Source organism: Pan paniscus, chromosome 8, assembly GCF_029289425.2.
Source record: "Pan paniscus chromosome 8, NHGRI_mPanPan1-v2.0_pri, whole genome shotgun sequence".
Lineage (NCBI taxonomy): Eukaryota > Metazoa > Chordata > Mammalia > Primates > Hominidae > Pan > Pan paniscus.
In genome coordinates this window covers 18,784,388-18,808,579 of record NC_073257.2, presented here as the reverse complement: position 1 = coordinate 18,808,579, position 24,192 = coordinate 18,784,388, and the positions used below count along the sequence as shown (strand labels likewise).

Genomic DNA, 24,192 nt, shown 5'->3' with positions numbered 1-24,192 from the left:
CTTACATGGGGACTAGAAAGAAACACAGGTTGGGCCAGTCGCGATGGCTCACGCCTGTAATCCCAGCACTTTGGGAGGCCGAGGTGGGCAGATCACCTGAGGTCAGGAGTTTGAGACCAGCCTGACCAACATGGAGAAACCCCATCTCTACTAAAAACACAAAATTAGCTGGGCATGGTGGCGTGTGACTGTAATCCCAGCTACTCAGGAGGCTGAGGCAGGAGAATCGCTTGAAACCGGGAGGCAGAGGTTGCAGTGAGCTGAGATCAAGCCACTGCACTCCAGCCTGGGTAAGACTCTGTCTCAAAAAAAAAAAAGAAGAAGAAAAGAAACAGAGATTGGCCAGGTCCAGTGGCTCACGCCTATAATCTCAGCACTTTGGGAGACCGAGGTGGGCCGATCACTTGAGATCAGGAGTTCGAGACCAGCCTGGCCAATGTGGTAAAACCCTGTCTCTACTAAAAATACAAAAATTAGCCAGGATGGTGGCACGTGCCTGTAATCCCAGCTACGCGGGAGGCTGAGGCAGGAGAACCACTGGAACCCAGGAGTGGGAGGCTGCAATGAGCCAAGATCGTGACACTGCACTCCAGCCTGGGTGACAGAGCGAGATTCTTTCCCAAAAAAAAAAAAAAAAACAGAAAAAAATAAGAAAATATCATAAGTCAAAGATGCAGTTGAGAACACCTAACCTACCAAACATCATAGCTTAGCCTGGCCTCTCTTAAACACACTGAGCACACTTACATTAGCCTATAGTTGGGTAAAATCATCAAAGTCTATCTTATAATAAAGTGTTGAATATCTCATGTAATTTATTGAACATTGTACTGAAAGTGAAAAACAGAATGGTTGTATGGGAACTCAAAGCACTATTTCCACTGCTACAAAATGCGTATCTCTCTTGCATCATTGTAAAGTGGAAGTGTCACAAACTACCCATCATCCATTGGAGACCTCTGTATTTTACACAACTGACACTGACCTGGGAAATCCCACATAACCACAGCATAAGGGAAGCTTCTCAGAGTCCTCAGCAGCTCAGGTTAATTGGTCTCTTTCAGCCAGGTATCATTAGGAGCCGCTTGCCGCAGAGCCAGAAAGGTGAGGAAGCGAGACCAGTCTGGGCTCCGGGATGCTTGGTGCAGCCCCGGGTCCACTCCTGGATGCCACGGTCACCTCTCTGGGTATCCAGAGAATGCTCTGCCCTTCAAGGGGCTGGACTGGTGGCTCAGGGTCCCTTCCAGGAATTCCACTCTTTAACTCCTAAACAGGAAGGAGTACATTGTGGATTAGATTGAGTGGATACCTCAAAAAGGGCTAAAGAGAAAAAAAAAAAAAAAAGCCATCTGAAAGTACATGGATGAAAAAGACCCTCCATTCCTCATCACCCTTTTTTTGAGACGGAGTCTCACCATCGCCCAGGCTGGAGTGCAGCGGTACGATCTCGGCTCACTGCAACCTCTTCCTCCTGGGTTCAAGCGATCCTCCTGCCTCAGCCTCCCAAGTAGCTGGGACTACAGGTGTGCACTACCATGCCTGGCTAATTTTTGTATATTTTTTAGTAGAGACGGGGTTTCGCCATGTTGGCTAGGCTGGTCTCAAACTCCTGACCTCAAGTGATCTGCCCACTTTGGCCTCCCAAAGTGCTGGGATTACAGGCGTGAGCCACCGTGCCCAGCCAGCATATCACCTTTCAGTGAAGCCTTCCTGAAGACTATGCTTTCTCTTGTCTAGGTGAAGTCCAAACTGCCCCCCCTATCCCTCATCCCCCACCACCAGGATATGACTGCATCTTTTTTTTTTCTTTCTCCTCTCTGCACCAGCAGCTGAGGCAGGAGAATGTTGAAATCAAAGATAGTGGGAAGACATTTCTGAGCTCATATCACAGAACACACCTCCCCCGCTGGCACCCTGGCCTGGGACAAATCCAGCTCCTTTAGGGTACCACTTCCGTGATGCATGGCCATTGACCTTAGCCAAGCGTGTCTGCGACCTGGCCTGGTGGCTCGTTCACCTCAAAGCAATTGCCCAATTTGTTAAATTTTCAGAGAGCACTTTAGTAGAGAGAGTAATTTGTTTTTCATCCTTCAAAAGGCAGCCAAGCTTATGAGAAGCCACCTAGGAAGAAGACTAACAGTCAAGCCTTTTCAAAAGAAGCAGTTACGATTTTATGATTTTTAATTACAAGGGCAATCGATGTAAATGTTCTTGTTGTAAAAGATCCAAATATAGGCCGGGCATGGTGGCTCATGCCTATAATCCCAGCACTTTGGGAGGCCGAGGCGTGTGGATCACAAGGTCAGGGGTTCAAGACCAGCCTGGCCAAGATGGTGAAACCCCATCTCTACTAAAAATACAAAAAAATTAGCTGGGTGTGGTGGTGGGCACCTGTAATCCCAGCTACTCAGGAGGCTGAGGCAGAGAATTGCTTGAACCCAGGAGGTGGAGGCTGCAGTGAGCTGACATCACGCCATTGCACTCCAGCCTGGGTGACAGAAAGAGACTCTGTCTCAAAAAAAAAAAAAAAAGATCTAAATATAAAAGTTTATGGAGTAAAACACAAAGGTCCTTTTATCATCCCTCTCCCCTACTTCTAAAAAGCTATTTGCCTCTATTAACAGTGTGCTATGTATCCTTCTAGTGTTTTTCTATGCACTGGCATATATACACATAAAGAGAGAGATATGAATGGAATTATATGATACAATAATATGTACTAGAGATATTTTCAAATCTCCGCATATATATGACCTCATTATTTTTAATTATCACATAGTTTTCCATAGTGTTATATCATATCTTTTAACCAATTCCATACTGATGGCCATTTGAGCTATATCAGATATTTTTATAATCACATATGGTTCAAAATGTGCGTATTATATATATCTCATTCTTTTATGTAAATAAGGCATTTCAATCATTTCTAAGTTTGTCCTTATCATAAATAACTTTCTTTATAAGCCTTTGTCTGCATGTATGCCTTGGGAGAGATTTCTAAAAACTGAATCGATGAATCAGGAGAGATGAACTTGTTAAAATGAAACACTTACATGCTTAATTATCCAATTACTAATCCAAAAGTATACACTATTGTTAATCCCAAACTACATCAAAAGAAAAAAATCGCAAAGGAAACTTACAGAGAAAGTTCTGGGTATCTATTACCAATTATACCATGAGTTTGGCCTGAACCATCTCAGCCATTCTCAGATAAAATAGAGTTGGATGTAGCAGTCACAAAAGCCAAAAGGCTCTCCCATAAATATACCAGGATAACAACTTAAGCCAAAGAGTTTTACTTCTGTATTAGCCACTCCATAGGAACAGTGGGTTCTTGCAGCCAGTTACACAGATGGTGTAGACAAAGTGTCCAGGTTTTAAAGATGGACAGGCATGAATTTGAATCTATCCCCACAAATTCAAATTTATTCTCTCATAAGGCCTTTATTTTATTTTATTTATTTATTTATTTTGAGACAGTCTCACTCTGTCAACCACGCTGGAGTGCAGTGGCACAATCTTGGCTCACTGCAACTTCCACCTTCCGGGTTCAAGTGATTCTCCTGCCTCAGCCTCCTGAGTAGCTGGGATTCTAGGCACCCGCCACCACGCCTGGCTAATTTTTGTATTTTTAGAGAGATGGGGTTTCACTATGTTGGTCAGGCTGGTCTTGAACTCCTGACCTCATGATCCACCCTCCTCGGCCTCCCAAAATGCTGGGATTACAGGCATGAGCCACTGCGCCCAGCCAAGGCCTCTCTTATTTGTCTCTTTCCATCACAATCTGACGCTGCCCTCCTCTCTGCACACATCCCTGTTCTCCTAAATTTAACTTTTCCTGCCTTGGCCACCAGATTCATCTTCCCCACACACCAATTCATCTCTCTCTTCTTGCGAGGCTTCCCAATGCCTAATAGGAATAGTTTTGCTTCCAACTGAAATGTACAAGGTTGTAACAAACCACAGCTACAACAACTGAAAAAAGAAAAAGGAAACTGGATAAGCTAACAAAGACATATTTTTCAAAAAGCTATTGGGGAACTATTAATTCAAAAAACTCAAGAGAGCAAGGACTCTTCCTGGGTGAATGGAGACGGGCACCATTCCCTGGAGATGACGGCTGAGTCTGGATGGGCAGGTGGGTGGCTGGTTTTGCCACAGACTAAGGGAGATGCAGGGACTTTTTGAAGATTCAATGAGATAAAAAGATATCAGTCTGGTATTCTCTTTCCACCCCATCCTTGCCTTCTGAATATGCAAAGTCTATTTACATTGATTTCAACTTGCAAAATATTTGAGCTGGAAAATATATTTTGGGTTTTCCTAGTTCAATGGTTTCAACCTAGGCTGCGGATTAGAATAGCCTACAGAACCTCTAAAAATACCCATGGGGACGGGGGACAAAGCAGTATTCAAACCAATTAAAACAGAATCTCTGTGGGGTGAGGCTCAGACCTCAGCACTCATGAAAGGTCACAAGATGATTCTGGCGTGAAGCTAAGTTAAGAAGCGCTGACTTAGTTCAACCCACTCATACCATCCTGACTAAGACAGGCTGTAGTCCCTTAGTCCACTTGCCATTTGGGCCGGTTATAACAAGATTCCTGGGACTGGGTCATTTATTAAAACAGAAATGTATTTTCTCACAGTTCTGGAGGCTAGGAAGTCCAAGATCAAGGTGCCAGCATCCGGTGAGGGCCTTCTTGCTGTGTCCTCAGATCACAGAAGGTGGGAAAGGGGAAGAGAGAGCCAATCTCTCCATCAAGGCCCTTTATAGGGTACCTAATCCCATTCACAAGGGAGGAGCCCTCAGGGCCTAATCACCTCTCAAAGACCCCACCTCTTTTTTTTTTGAGACCGAGTCTCGCTCTGTCACCCAGGCTGGAGTGCAGTGGCGTGATCTTGGCTCACTGCAAGCTCTGCCTCCCAGGTTCATGCCATTCTCCTGCCTCAGCCTCCTGAGTAGCTAGGACTACAGGCGCCCGCCACCATGCCCGGCTAATTTTTTTTGTATTTTTAGTAGAGACAGGGTTTCACCGTGTTAGCCAGGATGGTCTCGATTGCCTGACCTCATGATCTGCCCGCCTCGGCCTCCCAAAGTGCTGGGATTACAGGAGTAAGCCAGTGCGCCTGGCCGACCCCGCCTCTTAATACTGTCACATTGGCAACACCTGAAATTCGGAGAAGACACCTTCAAACCATAGCACATTTCTTATATTTTATGTGTTAAACTATTTTATACCATAGCCTTTTACCTCCTGAGGGCTCAGGCTATTTTTGGGTCACCCTTGTCTCTTCCACAGCACCCAACACAACACTTTCCCTGCAGTAGGAGTCCAATAATTGTTTGTGAGGTGGTTGATGCAATATGCTCCCAGGAGATTTAGCCTTTAGGAATGCAGCATCAGGAACAAAATGCTTTTTTAAATGTTCATATTTTTAAATTGTAAATTGGCAAATAATATTTATATATGGCTAGGGTACAAAGTCTTGTTTAGATTTATGAATACAATGTGGAATAACTAAATCAAGCTAATTAACATATACGTCACCTCAAATACTTATCATTTTTGTGGTGAGAATATTTAAAATTTACTCCCCTTAGCAATTTTGAAATGTACATTATTATTTTCTATAGTCACCATGCTGTACAATATCACACACACACACACACATACACAAATATTCCACCTGCCTGAGATTTTGTACCCTTTGACCATCAGCTACCCATTTCTCCCATACTCCAGCCTCTGTAAACACTATTCTTGTCTCTGCTTCTTTGAGTTTGACTGTTTTGGATTCTACATATAAGTGAGGACATGCAGTATTTTTCTTTCTGTGCCTTGATTATTTAATGTATTTAAAAGTTTTCCAATTCCATCCATGTTGTTGCAAATGACAAAGTTTATTTTTATGGTTGAATAGTACCCCATTTTGTATATATGCCATATCTTCTTTATCCATTCATATGTTGCTGAACACTTATGTTGGTTCCATAACTTGGCTATTGTCAATAGTGCTGTGATGAACAAGGAAGAGCACACATCTCTTCAATGCAGTGATTTCAAATATTTTGAATAAATACCCAGAAGTGAGATTGATAGATCATATATTAATAGTAATTCTATTTTCCATATTTTGAAGAACTTCTATACAATTTTTCATAGTGGCTGTACGAATTTACATTCCCACCAACAGTGTACAAGGGTTTCCTTTTCTTTTCTTTTTTTTTTTTTTTTTTTAATTGAGACGGAGTTTTGCTCTTGTTGCCTAGGCTGGAGTGCAATGGCGCAATCTCAGCTCACCGCAACTTCCACCTTCTGGGTTCAAGCGATTCTCCTGCCTCAGCCTCCTGAGTAGCTAGGATGACAGGCATGTGCCACCATGCCTAGCTAATTTTGTGTTTTGTAGTAGAGACGGGGTTTCTCCATGTTAGTCAAGCTGGTCTCGAACTCCCGACCTCAGGTGATCCGCCTGCCTTGGCCTCCCAAAGTGCTGGGATTACAGGCGTGAGCCACTGTTCCCGACCTAAGGGTTTCCTTTTCTCCACATCCTCACCAACACTTGTTATCATTTGTCTTTTTGACAATAGCCATTTTGACAGGTGTGAACTAAAAATCTCATTGTGGTTTTAATTTTCATTTTCCGAATCCACACGAATGCATTAATGATGCATTAATCAACATTAGTAATATTGAACATATTTTTATATATCTGTTGGCCATTTGCATGTCTTCTTTTGAGAAACATCTATTCAGATCCCCTGCCCTTTTTTTTTTTTTTTTTTTTTGAGATGGAGTCTTCCTCTGCTGCCCAGGCTGGAATCCAGTGGCACGATCTCAGCTCACTGCAGCCTCTGCCTCCCAGGTTCATGTGATTCTCATGCCTCAGCCTCCCGAGTAGCTGGGATTACAGACACGTGCCACCACACCCAGCTAATTTTTGTATTTTTAGTAGAGACAGCATTTCACTATGTCGGCCAGGCTTGTCCCAAACTCCTGACCTCAAGCCATTTGCCCACCTCGGCCTCCCTCCCAAAGTGCTGGGATTACAGGCATCCTTGAACATTTTTTAATCAGATTATTTGCTTTCTTTCCGTAGAGTGGTTTGACAAATGCATTTTGAAAACCACACATTTAACACTTCAAAACAAGGAGAGAGAATAACATTTCCAAGCCAGCAAAATGAACAACTTTATATTGGCCCAGGAAAACTGGGGGTGAATATATTTCCAGGGAAATCACATCAATAACAACGAAAGAAAAGGTCAGTTTTCATTCTCAAAAGTCCCTGCTCCACTGGGTCTCTTACCTTTCTGGAAACTGATTGACTTTTCTCTAATCCAAGGTGAGTCCAGGAAAATAACAAAGGCATTGGCTTGACGGCCACTTGGCCACCATTGTTACCTGATTTATTGCCTGCTCTACCCAGGGTGACCTGTGTGATCTGGGGCAAATATTCTAACCTCCTACATTTTTAAACCTCTCAGCCTGAGTTTTTTCATATATTAAATAGGAAAAAATAAATAACCAGCTCATAAAGTGGTGGGGAAGATTTCAAGCGATGCTCTAAGACTAAAACCCACTGCAGGTATTCTAACAGGACACTTGTTTCTTCTTTGAGACTATTGATTTATTCATTCCCTGGTAGGAAAATCAAGTTCATATGAGAGACCCCTGTCAAGACGAGGAAGGGTTCATTAGGAGGGGTCTGGAGGACACTCCATCACGGAAGTGGAATGGGTCAGGGCTCTGGACTGGCCGGGAGAGGAGAGGGAGGGGTTCCTTAGGAGGGGTCTGGAGGATAAACCTTCACAGTGGAATGGGACAGGGCTCTGGGCTGGTGGGGAGAGGGGAGCTGAGCTTTTTGCTTAATGAAGGGAGAGCTGAACTCTTGAACCGATTGGATGTATTTTTCCTTTGTTTGGCCTTGGCCTGAACTGGCCAAGAAGCAGTGGGCGGATGGATGTCACTGCCTATTTCCTTCCAGTTGTTTTTGCAGGCCTACATTTTAGAAGGCTAATTGTTAGAGTCCTCATTTTTCTTCCCCACAAGAAGAGGGCTTTGTTCAACAATTAAATCAGGCTGTCTCAGAGGCAAAGCCTTTCCATTTTTGACCAAGGTTTGGCTCCAAACATAAAAGAAATTTTGGCTCTATTTCATTTAGCTGACAATGTTTCCTCCCTCAGAGCCTGAACCGAAGTTTTCTACCCAAAAGAAACACTGGCCCCACCGTGACGTATCCTAACATCCAAATACCAGGAGGTGAGATCCCTGGTAGCCAAGCCGAGAATGAAGACAGCCGTTTAGACATCTTGCTTCTGCTTCCAGTGAATGAATGAAGCCAATGTTGCCATTGGTTTATCTACATAATGGCCTCAGCCCTTCATCTGACTTCGTTTGGGACTTGTTGCATGTCCGGGTCTGGGCAACAGACCCACAGGGCAAGGGCGCCGCACCAGCCTTGGGTTAGGGATGCAAGCTGTTGCATCTCAGGTGGCTTCTTCGGCACCCAACTTGTAAAATGGACATTTTTCTCCAGCGTCCTAGAGCTGCTGTCTAAAGCAACTGCTTACGATGGGAACAGCAGACACTGGGGATTCCAAAAGCAGAGGAGCAGGCGCGGGAATCAAGGGTACTTAGTTCACTTCTTGGGGGACAGGATGATTAGAAGTCCAAGCTTCAGCATCATGCAATATACCCACGTAACAAACCTGCACATCTCCTCTCTGAATCTAACATTTTAAAAATATTAATATATAAATAATACATAAAATAGGCCGGGCGCGGTGGCTCATGCCTGTAATCTCAGCACTTGGGGAGGCCGAGGCGGGTGGATCACCTGAGGTCAGGAGTTCAAGACCAGCCTGACCAACATAGTGAAACCCCATCTCTACTGAAAATTTTTAAAAATTAGCCAGGCGTGGTGGCAGGCGCCTGCAGTCCCAGCTATGCGGGAGGCTGGGGCAGGAAGAATTGCTTGAACCCGGGAGGTGGAAGTTGCAGTGAGCCGAGATCGTGCCACTGCACTCAATCCTGGGAAACAGAGTGAGATTCCTTCTCAAAAAAATTAATAATAATAATAATAATAAAATAAATAAAAATAAAAATGTACATCAAGAAAAAAATAAATAAATCAAGTGATTGTTACCGGATTAAAGGATTGTGTTCTGTGTTTTTAATGAGTGTAAACTGCTCCAGTCCTTTCTTTGGGAAATTCTGTCCAAATTTCCTTGTGCAAGTCACATGGCAAATTCACTGTGTCAATGGGAGACCCTCAGGAAGCCTGGGCCCAGCCAGGTGAATGGCCATCACCAGAGATCAACCCAGGGCACCCAGGCCGTGGGGAGGAAGTGGGAGGCTAAAGGGATTGCATAGAGGGTCTTCGAGAAGAAGGAAGAGGAGGCGGCTTTCAGGAGAGAGAAGGAAATTGTCTTCTTATCAGTTAGTAGTAGCTGCCATATCCGGCATCCTAGAACATTCTCCCTAATGCTACTTAGAGCTTCTGACACCTCCCAGGGCACTGTTTGCCTTCTCACTCTTTCCAGGTAAGTAGTTTTAACTGAAAAGAGAGCCACATCAGGCTGGTCTGAGTGCAGTAGTGCTTACAACTAATTGATCACAATTCATTACAGATTACTTTGTTCCTCTCCACTCCCATTGCTTCACTTGACTAGCCTTTAAAAATAAAAAATAAGGCTCACACTTGAAATCCCAGCATTTTGGGAGGCTGAGGTGAGCGGATCACTTGACCCCAGGAGTTTGAGACCAGCCTGGACAACATGGAGCAACATGGAGCAGAAATTTAGTCTCTACTAAAAATACAAAAATTGGCTGGGTGTGGTGGTGCACACCTGTAGTCCCAGCTACGGGGGAGGCTGAGGAGGGAGGATCCCTTGAACCTAGGAAGTTGAGACTGCAGTGAGCCCTGATCGCACCACTGCACTCCAGCCTGGGCGACAGAGCCAGACCCTATTTCAAAAATAATAATAATAATAATAATAATAAATCAAATAGGCCGGGTGCAGTAGCTCACGCCAGTAATCCTAGCACTTTGGGAGGCCAAGGCGGGCAGATCACAAGGTCAGGAGTTCGAGACCAGTCTGGCCAACATGGTGAAACCCCGTCTCTACTAAAAATATAAAAATTAGCCAGGCATGGTGGCGTATGCCTGTAATCCCAGCTACTCGGGAGGCTGAGGAAGGAGAATTGCTTGAACTCAGGAGACAGAGGTTGCAGTGAGCTGAGATCGTGCCACTGCATTCCAGCCTGGGCAACAGAGCAAGACTCCATCTCTAAATAAATAAATAAGAGAGCTAGACCACAAGTCAAGTTGTTTAGTCCCAGCAGCTGTGACACCTGACCTCGCTTTCCCTCTGTGAGCCTCAGTTTCCCCACCTGTAAAGTGGTGGAGTTTAAACTTGCAGATCTTGAAGGTCCCAGCTCAAGCAAGCTGGGCTTCTAAGACTAAAAATCTCATTTTATGGTGAGTGTATGCTAGGAACTGTCTCTCATTCATATCTTATAAAATGAACTCCTAGCTTTCAGTACGATCTCGGGCCATTAATAGGAACTCTCCCTCTCAATTATGAATGAACGAATGAACCTGATTTAACACAGCCTTTCTCACTTTTACATAACACCCTCTGGGTGATGAGGGCATTTCCAGTCATCCAACGTGCTTATATCCTTAGCTGCCCTTTCCAGCTTCTCATCCCTCCCTAATCCTTTGTGAGTTGTGGATTTAGAAGACCAAGAATTACTTGTCCTGGTCTAATCTGCTTGCAATAGAACTAATTTATTACCGTGTAAAAGAATAGCGACAGAATCTTAGCCCAGATTCTCAACTGGGCTAAGGTGTGCTTTGTAGGAGGACCTGCCCCAGAGCACCTGCTAAATACAGCTTTTCTGGATGCTGCGCCCAAATTCTCAGGCCTGCCCCGAATTGGAATACGGTTAGTGTTTTCCTCAAAAAGAATGAGCAGCCAAGTTGGTCCAGAAAGACCATGGTCCCTCCAGAAATTCCCTTCCCCATGGGCTTCACTAATATTCCTGCAGCCTGTGGTGGTTAAGCTGCCTGGGAAACAGGAAGTTTGGTCTTCACTACATGGCCTTCACTTTGTGTTCCCTGTGTGTGTGGTACATTCTCAGCCCTGACAAGCGAGTTGATGTCTGCTCTTCATTTGACATCCAAACAGCTGAGTTAAGGCCACGCTCTCCCCTCAATGGGATGAGGAAGAAATCGCTGACACCAGCTTCGGGTGCAGTGGCTCACACCTGTAATCCCAACACTGGAGAGGCTGTGGAAGGATTGCTTGAGCCCAGGACTTCAAGACTAGCCTGGGCAACATAGTGAGGCCCCATCTCTACAAAAAATAAAAGTATTAGCTGGGCGTGATAGTATGTACCTGTAGTCTCAGCTACTCGGGAGGTTGAGGTGGGAGGATTGCTTGAGCCCAGGAGTTCGAGACCAGCCTGGGCAACATAGTGAGGCCCTATCTCTACAAAAAATAAAAACATTAGCTGGGCATGATGGCGCACACTAAGTAATCCCAGCTATTTGGGAGGCTGAGGTGGGAGGATCACTTGAACCCAGGAGTTGAAGGTTGCAATGAGCTATAATCGAGCCACTGCACTTCAGCCTTGGGTGACCTAGCAAGACACTGTCTCAGAAAAAAAGAAAAGGAAAGAAATAGCTGACACATTGCACTCCTAAAGCCTGGCAGTTATAAAATGACAGAAGAATAATTTCTCTCACACCTTCCCCACTCCATTTGAGGAGCTCTGCAAAGTTGAATTAGGGAAAGAGAACAGGCCCCAGAAGGAAAAGGTCTCAGCCTCTATGGGGAGCGTTGCAGGAAGCGGCTGCCTCCACTGATGGGACTAGGGTGACAGCACCCAGAGCCTGCCCGGGGTCGTGTCCCAGTTCCCTTCCCAGGGGGAAGAAAGGGTGTCTCCAAAGCGAACACTGTGGGCTTCCTTTTCTTTCTTCCTCCTCTCTCTATGCTTGCCATTCCTGACTAACTTCATCCATGATGCCTTCTGGGATTTAATAACTAAGTAAAGATAGTCTTGGTTGAGTTTCCTTCAAATCTCAGAACTGACAAAATATTCTCAATATGTTGTCCCAGGACCAGCTGCTTGGGACGTGCGGCAGTTCCGAGGATTACAACATGGTTGTTAAAGGGATCTCTCTTTTTTTCTCTAATGAAACGCTCTCTGGAGCACTGGCTTTCTTCACAGCTCTCTTGGTTGTCTTGGAACTTGAAGGACCCGAGCATTCCTAGAGAATCAATTAGACGTTAGCTCTGGTAGGGCGTTGCCAAGTCTTCCAGTATTTTTTTATCCCTAATACTTAGAACAGTGGCTTGCATATAACAGGCATTCAGCAGATAGTTGCTGGTACAGACAGCCTCCCCCAAGTCATATTATAAAAGCCTCACTGGAAAAACTAAGACAAGCCCCTTTGGGTTGGTCAGTAACTGAATCTGCTATAAAGTAAATTATAGAAATAAAATGTTTAGGCCGGGCGCAGTGGCTCACGCCTGTAATCCCAACACTTTGAGAGGCCGAGGTGGGCGGATCACCTCAGGTCAGGAGTTCGAAACCAGCCTGGCCAATATGGTGAAACCCTGTCTCTATGAAAAATACAAAAATTAGCTGGGTGTGGTAGTGTGCACCTGTAATTCTAGCTACCTGAGAGGCAGAGGCAGGAGAGTCGCTTGAACTCAGGAGGTGGAGGTTGCAGTGCGCTGAGACCACACCATTGCACTCCAGCCTGGGCAACAGAGCGAGACTCCGTCTCAAAAAAAAAAAAAAAAAAAAGTGTTTGCAGAACACTGCTTCAGGGCACTACGGTGGGAACAGTTTCATCCCACAGGCTCGCCTGCACACATTAGAGACCACGCGTAATAGTTAAGGCGCATGAGGAAAACGAAGTGAGGATGTGGCTGGGCTGCCATCAGGCTGGAAAACGAGGTACCTGCTTCTGTACATAGGGGTGATGGTGTGCCCTGGCCAGGCCCGTCCTGGGCAGGAATATAAAGTGTTAAATATTCTGGAGAGTGGGAGGCAAGGAGTTCATGGAAATCAGAGCTTGCAGAGACTTAGTACAGAGACTTAAGAACTCATCTACAAAGGAATGATCATGAGTCCACAGTAGTATAAATAAATGACTGAATAAGTAAATAAATGGGGAGACGGAACAGATTTTCCTTATGAAAGAATTACAAATAAGTGTAAAAGGAATAAGGAAAATTGAAACTCACGAATAAGGGCCTGGCAAGGTAGCATAAGCCTATAATCCCTGCATTTTGAGAGGCTGAGGCGGGAAGAATCACTTGAGGCCCGTTCAAGACCAGCCTGGGCAAAATAGTGACACCCAACTCCACAAAAAATTTAAAAATTAAGCAGGACATGGTGGTTCACACCTGTAATCCCAGCTACTCGGGAGGCTGAGGTGGAAGGACTGCTTGAGCCCAGGTGTTAGAGGCTGCAGTCAGCTATAATTGTGCAACTGCACTCCAGCCTGGGTGACAGAGTAAGATCCCCACCTCTTAAAAAAAAAAAAGAAAAGAAAGCAAAAAAAAAAGAAAAAAAAAAGAAAACCACCATTAGAACACCACAATACAAATAATATCTGCTGCAAGGAAAATACACTAATGGATGCTAAAATTAGAAAGTGAAACATTAAGGAGAAACAGGGTATTTACATACCCTCAAAGTATCTCCTTCACTGGTGGTTTTTGTGTGTTGAGATGGGGTCTCACTATGTTGCTCAGGCTGGTATCGGACTCCTGGGCTTAAGCGATCCTCCTACCTTGGCCTCCCAAAGCACTGGGATTACAGGCGTGAGCCATGCGACCTGGCCTGGTGATGGTTTTACCACATGGCCACAGATTCTTTGATACTGCTCCCTTCCGGAGGTGGAGCTCATTGCCCTCCCCTTGAAAGGGAGCTGGACTAAGTGACTCCTTCCTAAAAAATGGAAAGTTGAAGGGGAAAAATACCAGCCTGGTAAGAGTGGTTAGACACCACCTTCACCAAAGATCAAAGTTAACATCCCCAGAAGGAAGTCCTGTGTGGCCGTGTCCCCTCAGAGAGGATGTCATGAGAAGGGCGCTTCACCTCGGTGGGATTCTTCCCAAAATCCCTAACCAGACTCAGTCCCATCATGAGAAAACATGAGACAAACCCAAACTAAAGAACATTCTATGGCCAGGTGCGGTGGCTCACAGCTGTAATCCCAGCACTTTGGGAGGCCGAGGTGGGCGGATCACGAGGTCAGGAGTTCGAGACCAGCCTGGCCAACATGGAGAAACCCCGTCTCTACTAAAAATACAAAAAAATTAACCAGGCATGGTGGTGTGCACCTGTAATCCCAGCTACTTGGGAGGCTGAGGCAGGAGAATCACTTGAACCTGGGAGATGGAGGTTGCAGTGAGCTGAGATCATGCCATTGCACTCCAGCATGGGCAACAGAGTGAGAATCTGTCTCAAAAAAAAAAGAACATTCTACAACATACCTGACTAGTACTCTGCAAAAGCATCAAGGTAATAAAAATAAAAAGGAAAGAGTGAGAAATTGTCACAGATTGAAGGAGTCTAAGGAGATAAGGTGACACCCTGGACTCTGGATGCTGAAACAGAAAAACGGCATTAGTGGAAAAACTGGTGAGACCTGAATGAAGTCTGTAGTTTTGTTACTAGTACTGTACTAGTAATACAGTACTAGTACTAGTACTGTACTAGTAATACAGTACTAGTACTAGTACTGTACTAGTAATACAGTACTAGTACTAGTACTGTACTAGTAATACAGTACTAGTACTAGTACTGTACTAGTAATACAGTACTAGTACTAGTACTGTACTAGTAATACAGTACTAGTACTAGTACTGTACTAGTAATACAGTACTAGTACTAATCATGTTAACTTATAGTTTTGACAAGGGCACCATGTTGTTGTAAGATGTTTATATTACGGGCAGCTGGGTGAAACATAGACAGGAACTCTCTGTACTGTCTTTGCAACTCTTCTGTAAATCTAAAATTATTTCAGGCCAGGCGCAGTGGCTCACGTCTGTAATCCCAGCACATTGTGAGGCTGAGGCGGGTGGATCACCTGAGGTTAGAGTTCGAGATCAGCCTGGCCAACACAGTGAAACCCCATCTCTACTAAAAATGCGAAAATTATCTGGGCGTGGAGGCGGGCACCTGTAATCCCACCTACTAGGGAGGCTGAGACACAAGAATCGCTTGAACCCAGGAGGCGGAGTTTCCAGTGAGCCGAGATAGTGCCACCGCAGTCCAGCCTGGGGGACAAAGCGAGACTCCATCTCAAAAATACATACACACTTACATAAAATAAAATAAATTATTTCAAAATAAAAAGTTTTCCAAAAACCATCTAGTCTAAGCCCTTTCTTGTACATGTAAGAAATCTAGGAATGCTAACTTGCAAACGTCCTGCATCCTAGCACTGAGCATGAGATAAATAGGAGCTTGGCCTATTGTTTGCAAAGCAGTAAAAGACTATTGTGAATGTAAGCAAACTTCTCAGTCTGTTTTAGAAAAGGGTGAATGTGGAAGTTGGGGATCCGAAAACATTCCCTTAAAATTATCTATGCAAATGTACCCCTCAGAAATTCTTCATTGTCAGGCAGGGTGGCTCATGCCTATAATCCCACCACTTTGGGAGGCCCAGTGGGGCAGATCGCTTGAGTCCAGGAGTTCGAGATCAGCCTGGCCAACATGGTGAAATCCCATCTCTACTAAAAATACAAACATTAGCCAGGCGTGGTGGCGCACACCTGAAGTCCCAGCTACTTGGGAGGCTGAGGTGGGAGAATGGCTTGAGCCCGGGAGTTCAAGGCTGCAGTGAGTCGACATCGTGCCACTGCACTCCAGCCTGGGCAACAGAGCAAGACCCTGTCTCAAAAAAAAATATTAGAAAGTCTTCATGTTCTCCAGGAATAGGAAATCCCCAAAGATGCTGTCTGGAAGAGGTAGGGAGGGAAAAACACATAGCCTTACAGAATGGACATCTGGTCCCCAAGGTTATGTGAGCATCTTGAGTTATGACCCACTCCAGAAAATCTGTTGTTCGTCTGGACACTGACAAACCTCTCCACAGCCCCAGGGACAGGAAACCCTGCTTGCTAATTAATATGCGACTCAACTCCCTTTCCTGTGGTCTGCTGACTCATGCAGGAGCATCCTGGCAGTCTGTGGAGCCCTTAGGCTGTGATGTGACTCATCTGCGAGTCTAATAGACCTGGTTTATCTCAGTTATGGCTGAGCAAAATCAAGCAGCGTCCTTAAGCTCTCCTGGCTACAGTTCCATATCTGAAAGGTGGGGATAACAGCGTCTACCTTGCATTTGAAACGCCGGGCATGCATGCTCAGATGAATAACTACCACAGCGGTGCTCTCTCTGTGCCAGGAACTGTCAGGCGTGTTTCATTCACATTTCATCCTCCCCAGTGGGGCAATTCTCAACCCCTAAAGTCAGAAATACCATCCGACCCAGCAATCCCATTACTGGCTATATACCCAAAGGAATACAAGTTGTTCCGCCATGAAGACACATGCACGCGTATGTTCATTGCGGCACTATTCACAATAGCAAAGACATGGAATCAACCCAAATGCCCATCAATGATAGACTGGATAAAGAAAATGTGGTACATACACACCATGGACTACTATACAGCCATGAAAAGGAATGAGATCCTATCCTTTGCAGGGACATAGAAGGAGCTGGAGGCCATTATCCTCAGCAAACTAATGCAGGAACAGAAAACCAGATACCACATGTTCTTACATTTAAGTGGGAGCTAAATAATGAGAACACATGGACACATAGAGGGGAACACCACACACTGGGGCCTATCAGAGGGTGGTGGGTGGGAGGAGGGAGAGGATCAGGAAAAATAACTAATGGGTACTAGCTTAATGCCTGGGTGATGAGATAATCTGTACAACCAACCCCCATGACACAAGTTTACCTATTTAACAAGCCTACACACCCTGCACATGTACCTCTGAACTTAAAATAAAAGTCAAAAAAAAAAAAAAGATTTAGTTCTCCCAATAAGCCTGAGAACTATGGCATTCCTTCACATCTTTTTTTTTTTTTTGAGATGGCACCTCAGCCAGGCTCGGTGGCTCACACCTGTAATCCCAGCACTTTGGGAGGCCAAGGCAGGTAGATCACCCGAGTTCAGGAGTTCAAGACCAGCCTGACCAACATGGCAAAACGCTGTCTCTACTAAAAATATAAAACTTAGCCGGGCTTAGTGGCATGCACCTGTAATCCCAGCTACTCAGGAGGCTGAGGCAGGAGGATCACTTGAACCTGGGAGGTGGAGGTTGCAGCGAGCTGAGATTGTACCACTGCACTCCAGCCTGGGCAACAGAGCCAAACTCTGTCTCAAAAAAATAATAAATAAATAAATAAAAATTTCTCCAAAGACATTTCTCAGGGACTGCGCCAGGGGTCCTCTTTAGTCCCAAGGGCTGAAGTGTCATATTTTGAGGCGATTCGGGTGTCTTTATGGGGGTTTTCTTTTCACCTGGTCTTAGGAGTATGTCAGAAACTGTAGGTTGAAACCAGCGCCTTCACAAATTATCTAGACCATCAATGAATTGACTGGAAAGACCGGCTCACACACCGAGAACAACTGAATCCAAACCCACTTATGTTGTCTTGCAAAATATGAGCTTAAAATGAAGTTTATAAAACAGTCTTTAGCTGGGCGTGGTGGCACACGTCTGTAATCCCAGCACTTTGGGAGGTTAAGGCAGGCGGTTCACTTGAGCTCAGGAGTTCAAGACCAGCCTGGGCAACATGGCGAAACCTCATCTCGACAAAAAATACAAAAATCAGTTGGGCATGGTGGCACATGCCTGTAGTCCCAGCTACTCGGGAGGCAGAGGTGGGAGGATGACTTGAGCCCTGGAGACGGAGGTTGCAGTGAGCTGTCACACCTCTGCACTCCAGCCTGGGAGACAGAGCAAAACCCTGTCTCAAAAAACAAACTTTAGAAATCACAAGTATTGTGAAATTCAGGTTTTGAAAACTCACAGAAGGCTTTGAATTTATTTTTGTTAATATAATATTTTTAATTCAAAAAAAGTTACTTTCAACGACATGTTTGCTCACATTTCCTTTCTTCTATAAAGCCTTCCTAAGCCTCCTTCTGCAAGCTGAATGAACGCCTCACTCTTCACCAGCACATCATCTGGGTCTTCTCCCCAGCACTGGTTATCCATTTAGTGACAGAGCCCACTGCGGGCCAGGTCCGTATGGACGATGACGGGGCACAGGGAGCCGCCCTGCTCTCGGGGATCTTAGGCCCAGGTTCAGGAGACAGAGGGCAAGGCATTCAACACACACTGCGAAAGGTGTGCAGGGACTCGGGAGACGGGAGGCCTTTTTGGCATAGGCTTTGATAACTGAATGGGGATGGGGAGGAAGTGTCGGGGAGAACCCCCGAATAGCTGGGGAGACCTCCCAGGGGAGGGAGCGGCACTCTCGAAGGCCCTGCGGTGGGTGCACGTTGGCAAGTTTGAAGACCTGCAGGAGGCCAGTGTGGCCGGAGCTAAGGGAGTGAGAAGTGGAAGGAACCGAGCCCAGGCAGCGAATGGAAACGACTGGCCCCAGCCCTCCTCTCCCCGACAGCATCCACCCGGTTACTGAATCTTCTGTATTTAGTCAGTGACTGTGGACCTAGCCCATCTCTCAGATGAATCTCAGAGCTGGCCCAAAAGGTCAGAGCCCCTGTGGATCCCCCACAGCCCGGCCGGCCCAGGACCTTACGATACATAGACATCCTCTTTGGGAGCAGTCTTTTAATTTTCTGGGTAGTCAGCCTGAAAGGCTAGGCCAGATTTCCGTCAACGCCACTGCTCCATCCCTGCACCTGACACATCTCACGCCATCAAACGTGGCTCAGAGCTTGAGGAGGTGGCCTCAGGTTCCCCATAACGCTCTGCCCCGCCACGCTGCAGCCAGATCACAACCCTGGGAGTCATCTCACAACGGAGGTGCCAAGTCTCTGCCGCCTGTTCTCTTCACAGCGTGGGCGGCAGGCGCGTAAGGGATGAAGACTCACTGGGGAGTCAAGGCTGTTTCTGGAGCGCAGCAGTGGGGGGCTCCGGAAAAAAAATCAGACCAAGCAAGACGCTGGTCACGCATACCAGCTGCAGAAGGAACCACTCCAGGGCTTCCTCCACGCATGGTGTTTGCCACGCTCCACCCTGAACCCTGCCCCATCTGCAGAGATGCAGACGCTGAGGCTGGAAGTGAAATAACCGGCTCAACCTCTGGCAGCCAATGAGCGGCAAAGAAGTCACAGAAGCTTGAGTTTTATTCCCTGCAGAAACTTGGAAGAAGCCAGGAGATGGGGAAGGGCAGGTGAAAGGAACCTAACATGAAAGATACCTTCTGTAGTGCCGCTGAGGCAAGAACTGGTGCTGTTTAAAAGGGTGCGGGGAAGGGGTATAGAAGGAAGGGAGTAAAACCGACGTGGGGCCAGGCATAGTGGCTCATGCCTGTAATCCCAGCACTTTGGGAAGCCGATGCAGGCAGATCACCTGAGGCCAGGAGTTCAAGATCAGCCTGGCCAACATGGTGAAATGCTGTCTCTAATAAAAATACAAAAATTAGCTGGGCATGGTGGTGCACACCTGTAATCCCAGCTACTCGGGAGGCTAAGGCACGAGAATTGCTTGAACCTGGTAGGAGGAGGTTGCAGTGAGCTGAGATCATGCCACTGCACTCCAGCCTGGGCGACAGAGTGAGAAACAATCTCAAAAAAAAAAAAAGAAAAAAGAAAAAAGAAAAAAATTAAATTAAAAATAAAAATAAAACATGAAGCCTATCAATTAGAAGAAAAACTGAGACAGCTCATTCTCCCCAAATGCAGGCACTAGACACTCTGTACTTGAACATCCTGTTGAAAGGAAGATAATGAAGTGGTGAGTTGGCAGCTCCGTGGCACATCTGCCGTAAACATCAATTAAAGACTTTTCTTTCCCCCACGAAAAGACCAGAGGTTCACTTCGTCCATGTATTTCAACCAGGTATTTTATTGGTGTGGCAACTGCAAAATATACAAATTTCTGAAAGGCATCTCCTGTTTGAAAGCTAGCATAGCTTTATATCCCAGGTCATTAATTCAGACAAATACACAGAACACAGAGAAGTCATAAGTCACACATAGGAGGCTCCCAAACCAATTAACAATGAAACCCAATCTCTACAGCTTTCTATTGTTTAGGCTCCTTATACATATTAAATAAATAAATAGCACATCTGCTATCAAAATAATAAAAAAATAAATTTCAAGTATTACAAACAAAAATATCATTGGTGTGGTTCCAAACAGTTTTTCTTCTCTCTCAAAATGAAGAGCTTTGCCCGTGGTCTCAGGACAGAATAAGGAGGGGGGAAACTCACCGAAAAACAAATAGGCAAAGTTAAAAATATTGGTCCCCGTTATTTTGTGGGGTGGAGAGTTGGAAGAATCAGTAGACGCCAAAAGTTCATGACTGTAGCTCAAACCCCCCCCCCCGGCCCCCGTCCAATGTCCCCTCAAAAGGCAGGTCACTGGCTTGCAAAGTAGGCAGTGTTCTCCTTTCTATAGTATCTCCCTCCCTGTCCAGATTCATGTTACCTCTCTCCCTATCTAGGCCCTTCCCAAACTAAAAGTCACGTGTTAGACCAAGGCTTCTGTATTTAGGTATTGATTTTAGGTAGTCAGAGGGGAGAGGGTACCACAGCTATCAAGCCCCTATCTGTATCAAACTTCAGAGTCGATGTTCAAAGAATGAGGCCTGCGAGGGGGACACGAGAAACTATTCTCAAGAGCAAAGCAACAGGCCTTTCATGTCAAATCGAAAAATACAACCAAGTTAAGCACAATCATGCACCCGTGCACGCCCACCCCCTATCCACATATTCTGATGAGACTCAACATCCAGGGAGAGAGAGAAAACTGCGCGAGCCTGGAGTTGCACGGGAATGCGGACAGAGACATCCTCTCCAGCAGACGCCAGCCAAAGTGGGTGCAACGGGCGGGGAGGGCTTGAATGGTTCAGCATGAAAATCCCCCACTTGATTGTACCATACCTGAAGCACAGCCTCAGTTCCTACTCAATTCCAACCAGGAAAAAAACATGCATTCTTTAAAAGCTCTTCCCAAAAAACAAACAGCAACGGCTCTTCTCTCCACGCCCAGTTTCAGGTGTCTAAATCCCCCACCCTCACCCAGGACCTGTCCCTTGAGCTGGGAGGAGGATCTCAGGGCTCACAGCAGAAGGCAGGAAAGAAAAGTGACCTTTGGCACAAGCTTTGAGACATCCTGAAAAGGGTCATTTGGACAAACTCTGCTGCCGAGTTTCCAAATGGTTTCATCTGGGCACGAGACCCCCCGTCCCACCTACCCCAGGGTTTGAGGCAATGAGGAGAAACCAACAGGCTGAGACGACAGGTCCCATGCTTTCCATCACCACAAAAGTGTCATAGACGCCATGAAGGGAAGGCCAGGACAAAGTCCACTCTTCCGACCTTCCCAAGGCACCGGCAGAGTGCCAGGCACAAGGCAGATGCTCCAAGACAGTGTGCAGGCAGCTCTTGAAGAAGTGGCTGCGAGTGAGGCCTTGCTTGGGCCACTGTCCCCACCTGGGAAGAGCAGGGACAGTAATGCAAGTGCTGGGGAAGGATGCCAGGTGTTCCACTCCCCACCTTCAGAGGCTCCAAGCCCCCCAGGGCAAGACACCCCAACATCTACATTCCTGAAGAGAAGGTGTGACTCTCAGGTCACACTTCTGCCATCAAAAAAGTGCAAAAGCCAGCAGCTCCAGGAAAGTGTTTCTCAGTTCCCCCCAAGTCCAGGTGGGAGGAGAGAGGGGCCCTGGAGCTCCCTGGGAGCGGGAGGCCCCAGTTCTCATATTTCGGCAAAATACTTCCCTCTCCCCGTGCAGCCAGCCTGCCCTTGCACATCTTTGGAGGCAGACCACAGGCCTGGAAGGTGTGTGGACCTGCGGGAGAGCCAGGGTGTGGACCACCCAGCCAACTTGCGTCTCAGCTCAGGGACTTCCTGCAGAAGAGGCCTCGACCCAACACCTGTCCAAGTTCGTTCCCATGAGGCGTCTTCCCAGGTCAAGATGCACCAGTCACGTGGAGGTTTTACACATTCCTTAACTTTCAGCAACTAGGAGCCTGCCTCCTTTAATTTTAGGATTCTGCCACCAGTGTGGTCTTCCCAGCTCCAAACGTGCCAGGAGATCACAGAAACGAAACAGAACGGCACAGTGTCCCCAGCGGCCTCTTGTCAGGACCAGCACTCATCACCCTCCCAAGGCTTTGTGAAGGTCTCCGAGGCTGGACATTCCTAGGAAACCCAGAGGGTGGAGGTGGGGGCCCCACGGCTAAAGGCAGGGCGCCAGGGACCCACGTGGCTTTCTGGTGTCCAGCGGCCGAGGGGACACAGACGGTGCCAAGCACGGTTCTCTTCGGCCAAGGCTCCCCCGCTGCTCCACCCCACCCTCTCCGGAAGAAGTCCTCAGGATACGTTTTGCCTCGGGCGGAGGGCAGGACACAAGCTAAGCTGCAGAAATGGAAATGGAATGGAACCAACACGTCTGCCTCAGTGTTTCCGGGAGGAGTCAGCGCTGCTCCGGGAGCCTTTCATGTTCTGTTTTCAGGAGAAAAGAGAGGTGGGGAGGGAGTTAGGATGTGTAGCTGGCTGAAATCTAAAGCCGAAGACCCGAGCCATGCAACGGAGAATTCTTCCCTCCCTCCATCCCAGACAAAGAACATGATCCAAGAAAGGTGCTGCCAACCTCACAGGTGGGAGAGAGCCCAGGTGGGCCTCTGAACATGACGCAAGATAACCCCAGAGTCTCAGAGAAGGGGCTGGGCACCAGGCCTGGAGCCCGCCTGGTGGGGGCCGTGTGGCTCCAGGAGGACCGTGAGCTGCGCGGCGCTGGGCACCAGTAACTACAGGAGCCTCATGCTCACGACCCCATAGAAATCCCACACACGGAGCCTCACCGGCCACAGCCAGGCAGAGGATGAGCCCGGGGCCTCCAAGGACACACAGGGCCCCTCCTCTCGACTCAGCTCAAAACAGAGCCACACTCCCAGCTCCTGCATCCAGATTCTGGGAACACAGCTTGACAGGCAGAACACAGGTGACACATGGAATGGCTGGACGTGGTGGGGAGGCCCAGGTGGGGAGCCAGGCAGAGGGGGCTGTTGCTAAAGCCCTGCCCCACTTCTGATCGCAGTGGCCCTCGCAGGGAGTTCCACCCCTAAGGCACTGGCCAGTACCAAACCCCCCCGCCACCCACCCCCCCAAAAAAACATGTTCCAAAATCAGCGAGGAACACAACTGACTGCAGCCACTGCACAGTAGGCCTCCTTCCGCGACCTGCTTCACCTACGCCTCAAAAAACAAGAAAACACACAATGTTTAAAACTATTCTCTCCAGTCCTGAGTGTCTCCACCTGGACTGCTCTAAAGAGGGTGGGAGAGAGCCCAGGCACACAGGGCCACCGTGGCCCATGCCCAACCCACACAGAACTGGGGGTCCAAGGCTGGAGCCATCCACAGGGAGGAAAGTCACGGGGCTGGGCAGCATCAGAGCTATCGCCCAGGCGTGGGCCAGACTCAGGAACCCAGGTGATGGGTGCCCACTGGGAGGTGATGGGTGCCCGCCGAGAGGTGATGGGTGCCCGCCAGGAGGTGATGGGTGCCCGCCAGGAGGTGATGGGTGCCCACTGGGAGGTGATGAGTGCCCACCAAGAGGTGATGGGTGCCCACCAGGAGGTGATAGGTGCCTGCCAGGGGACGATGGCTGCCTGCTGGGGGGTGATGGGTGCCCGCCGGGGGATGATAGAAGTGATGGGTGCCCACTGGGAGGGGGCAATTCTCTTCAGAGAGCCCTGGGTCCTCATATCTAGGGAGAGCCCCAGCCGGCCTGTGGGATCACAGAGCAGGGCTGACATTTCCCTCCGCATCTGCTGGCTCCAACCTGTCCTCAACACCACCAGCCCACAGCTTCCGGCACCCACAGGTGATGGCGATGCAACAATAACAGTGGAGAGCCTGCAAGACCGGGTGATGTCCACGTCCTTCACCCAGTGGCCCCAGCTCAGGACACGTGGGGGGTGAGA

The 24,192-nt window shown here is 47.3% G+C and overlaps 1 protein-coding gene across 12 annotated transcripts in view; it reads right to left on the bottom strand.

Annotated features, from left to right (window-relative positions):
• Nucleotides 1-1,059: 1,059 nt before the first annotated feature.
• Nucleotides 1,060-24,192, bottom strand: part of PFKFB3 (6-phosphofructo-2-kinase/fructose-2,6-biphosphatase 3) — a 109,391-nt gene continuing 86,258 nt past the window's right edge. For 11 of the 12 annotated variants that reach the window (XM_008953121.5, XM_008953120.5, XM_024930298.4 and 8 more), the window contains one exon: nt 20,080-22,708. In XM_008953121.5, coding sequence (XP_008951369.3) covers nt 22,661-22,708 — 48 coding nt within the window. In that variant the 3' untranslated portion in view covers nt 20,080-22,660. Of the gene's footprint in view, nt 1,267-20,079; nt 22,709-24,192 lie in introns of those variants that run through there. The other variant, XM_034929910.3, reaches the window with a different exon arrangement.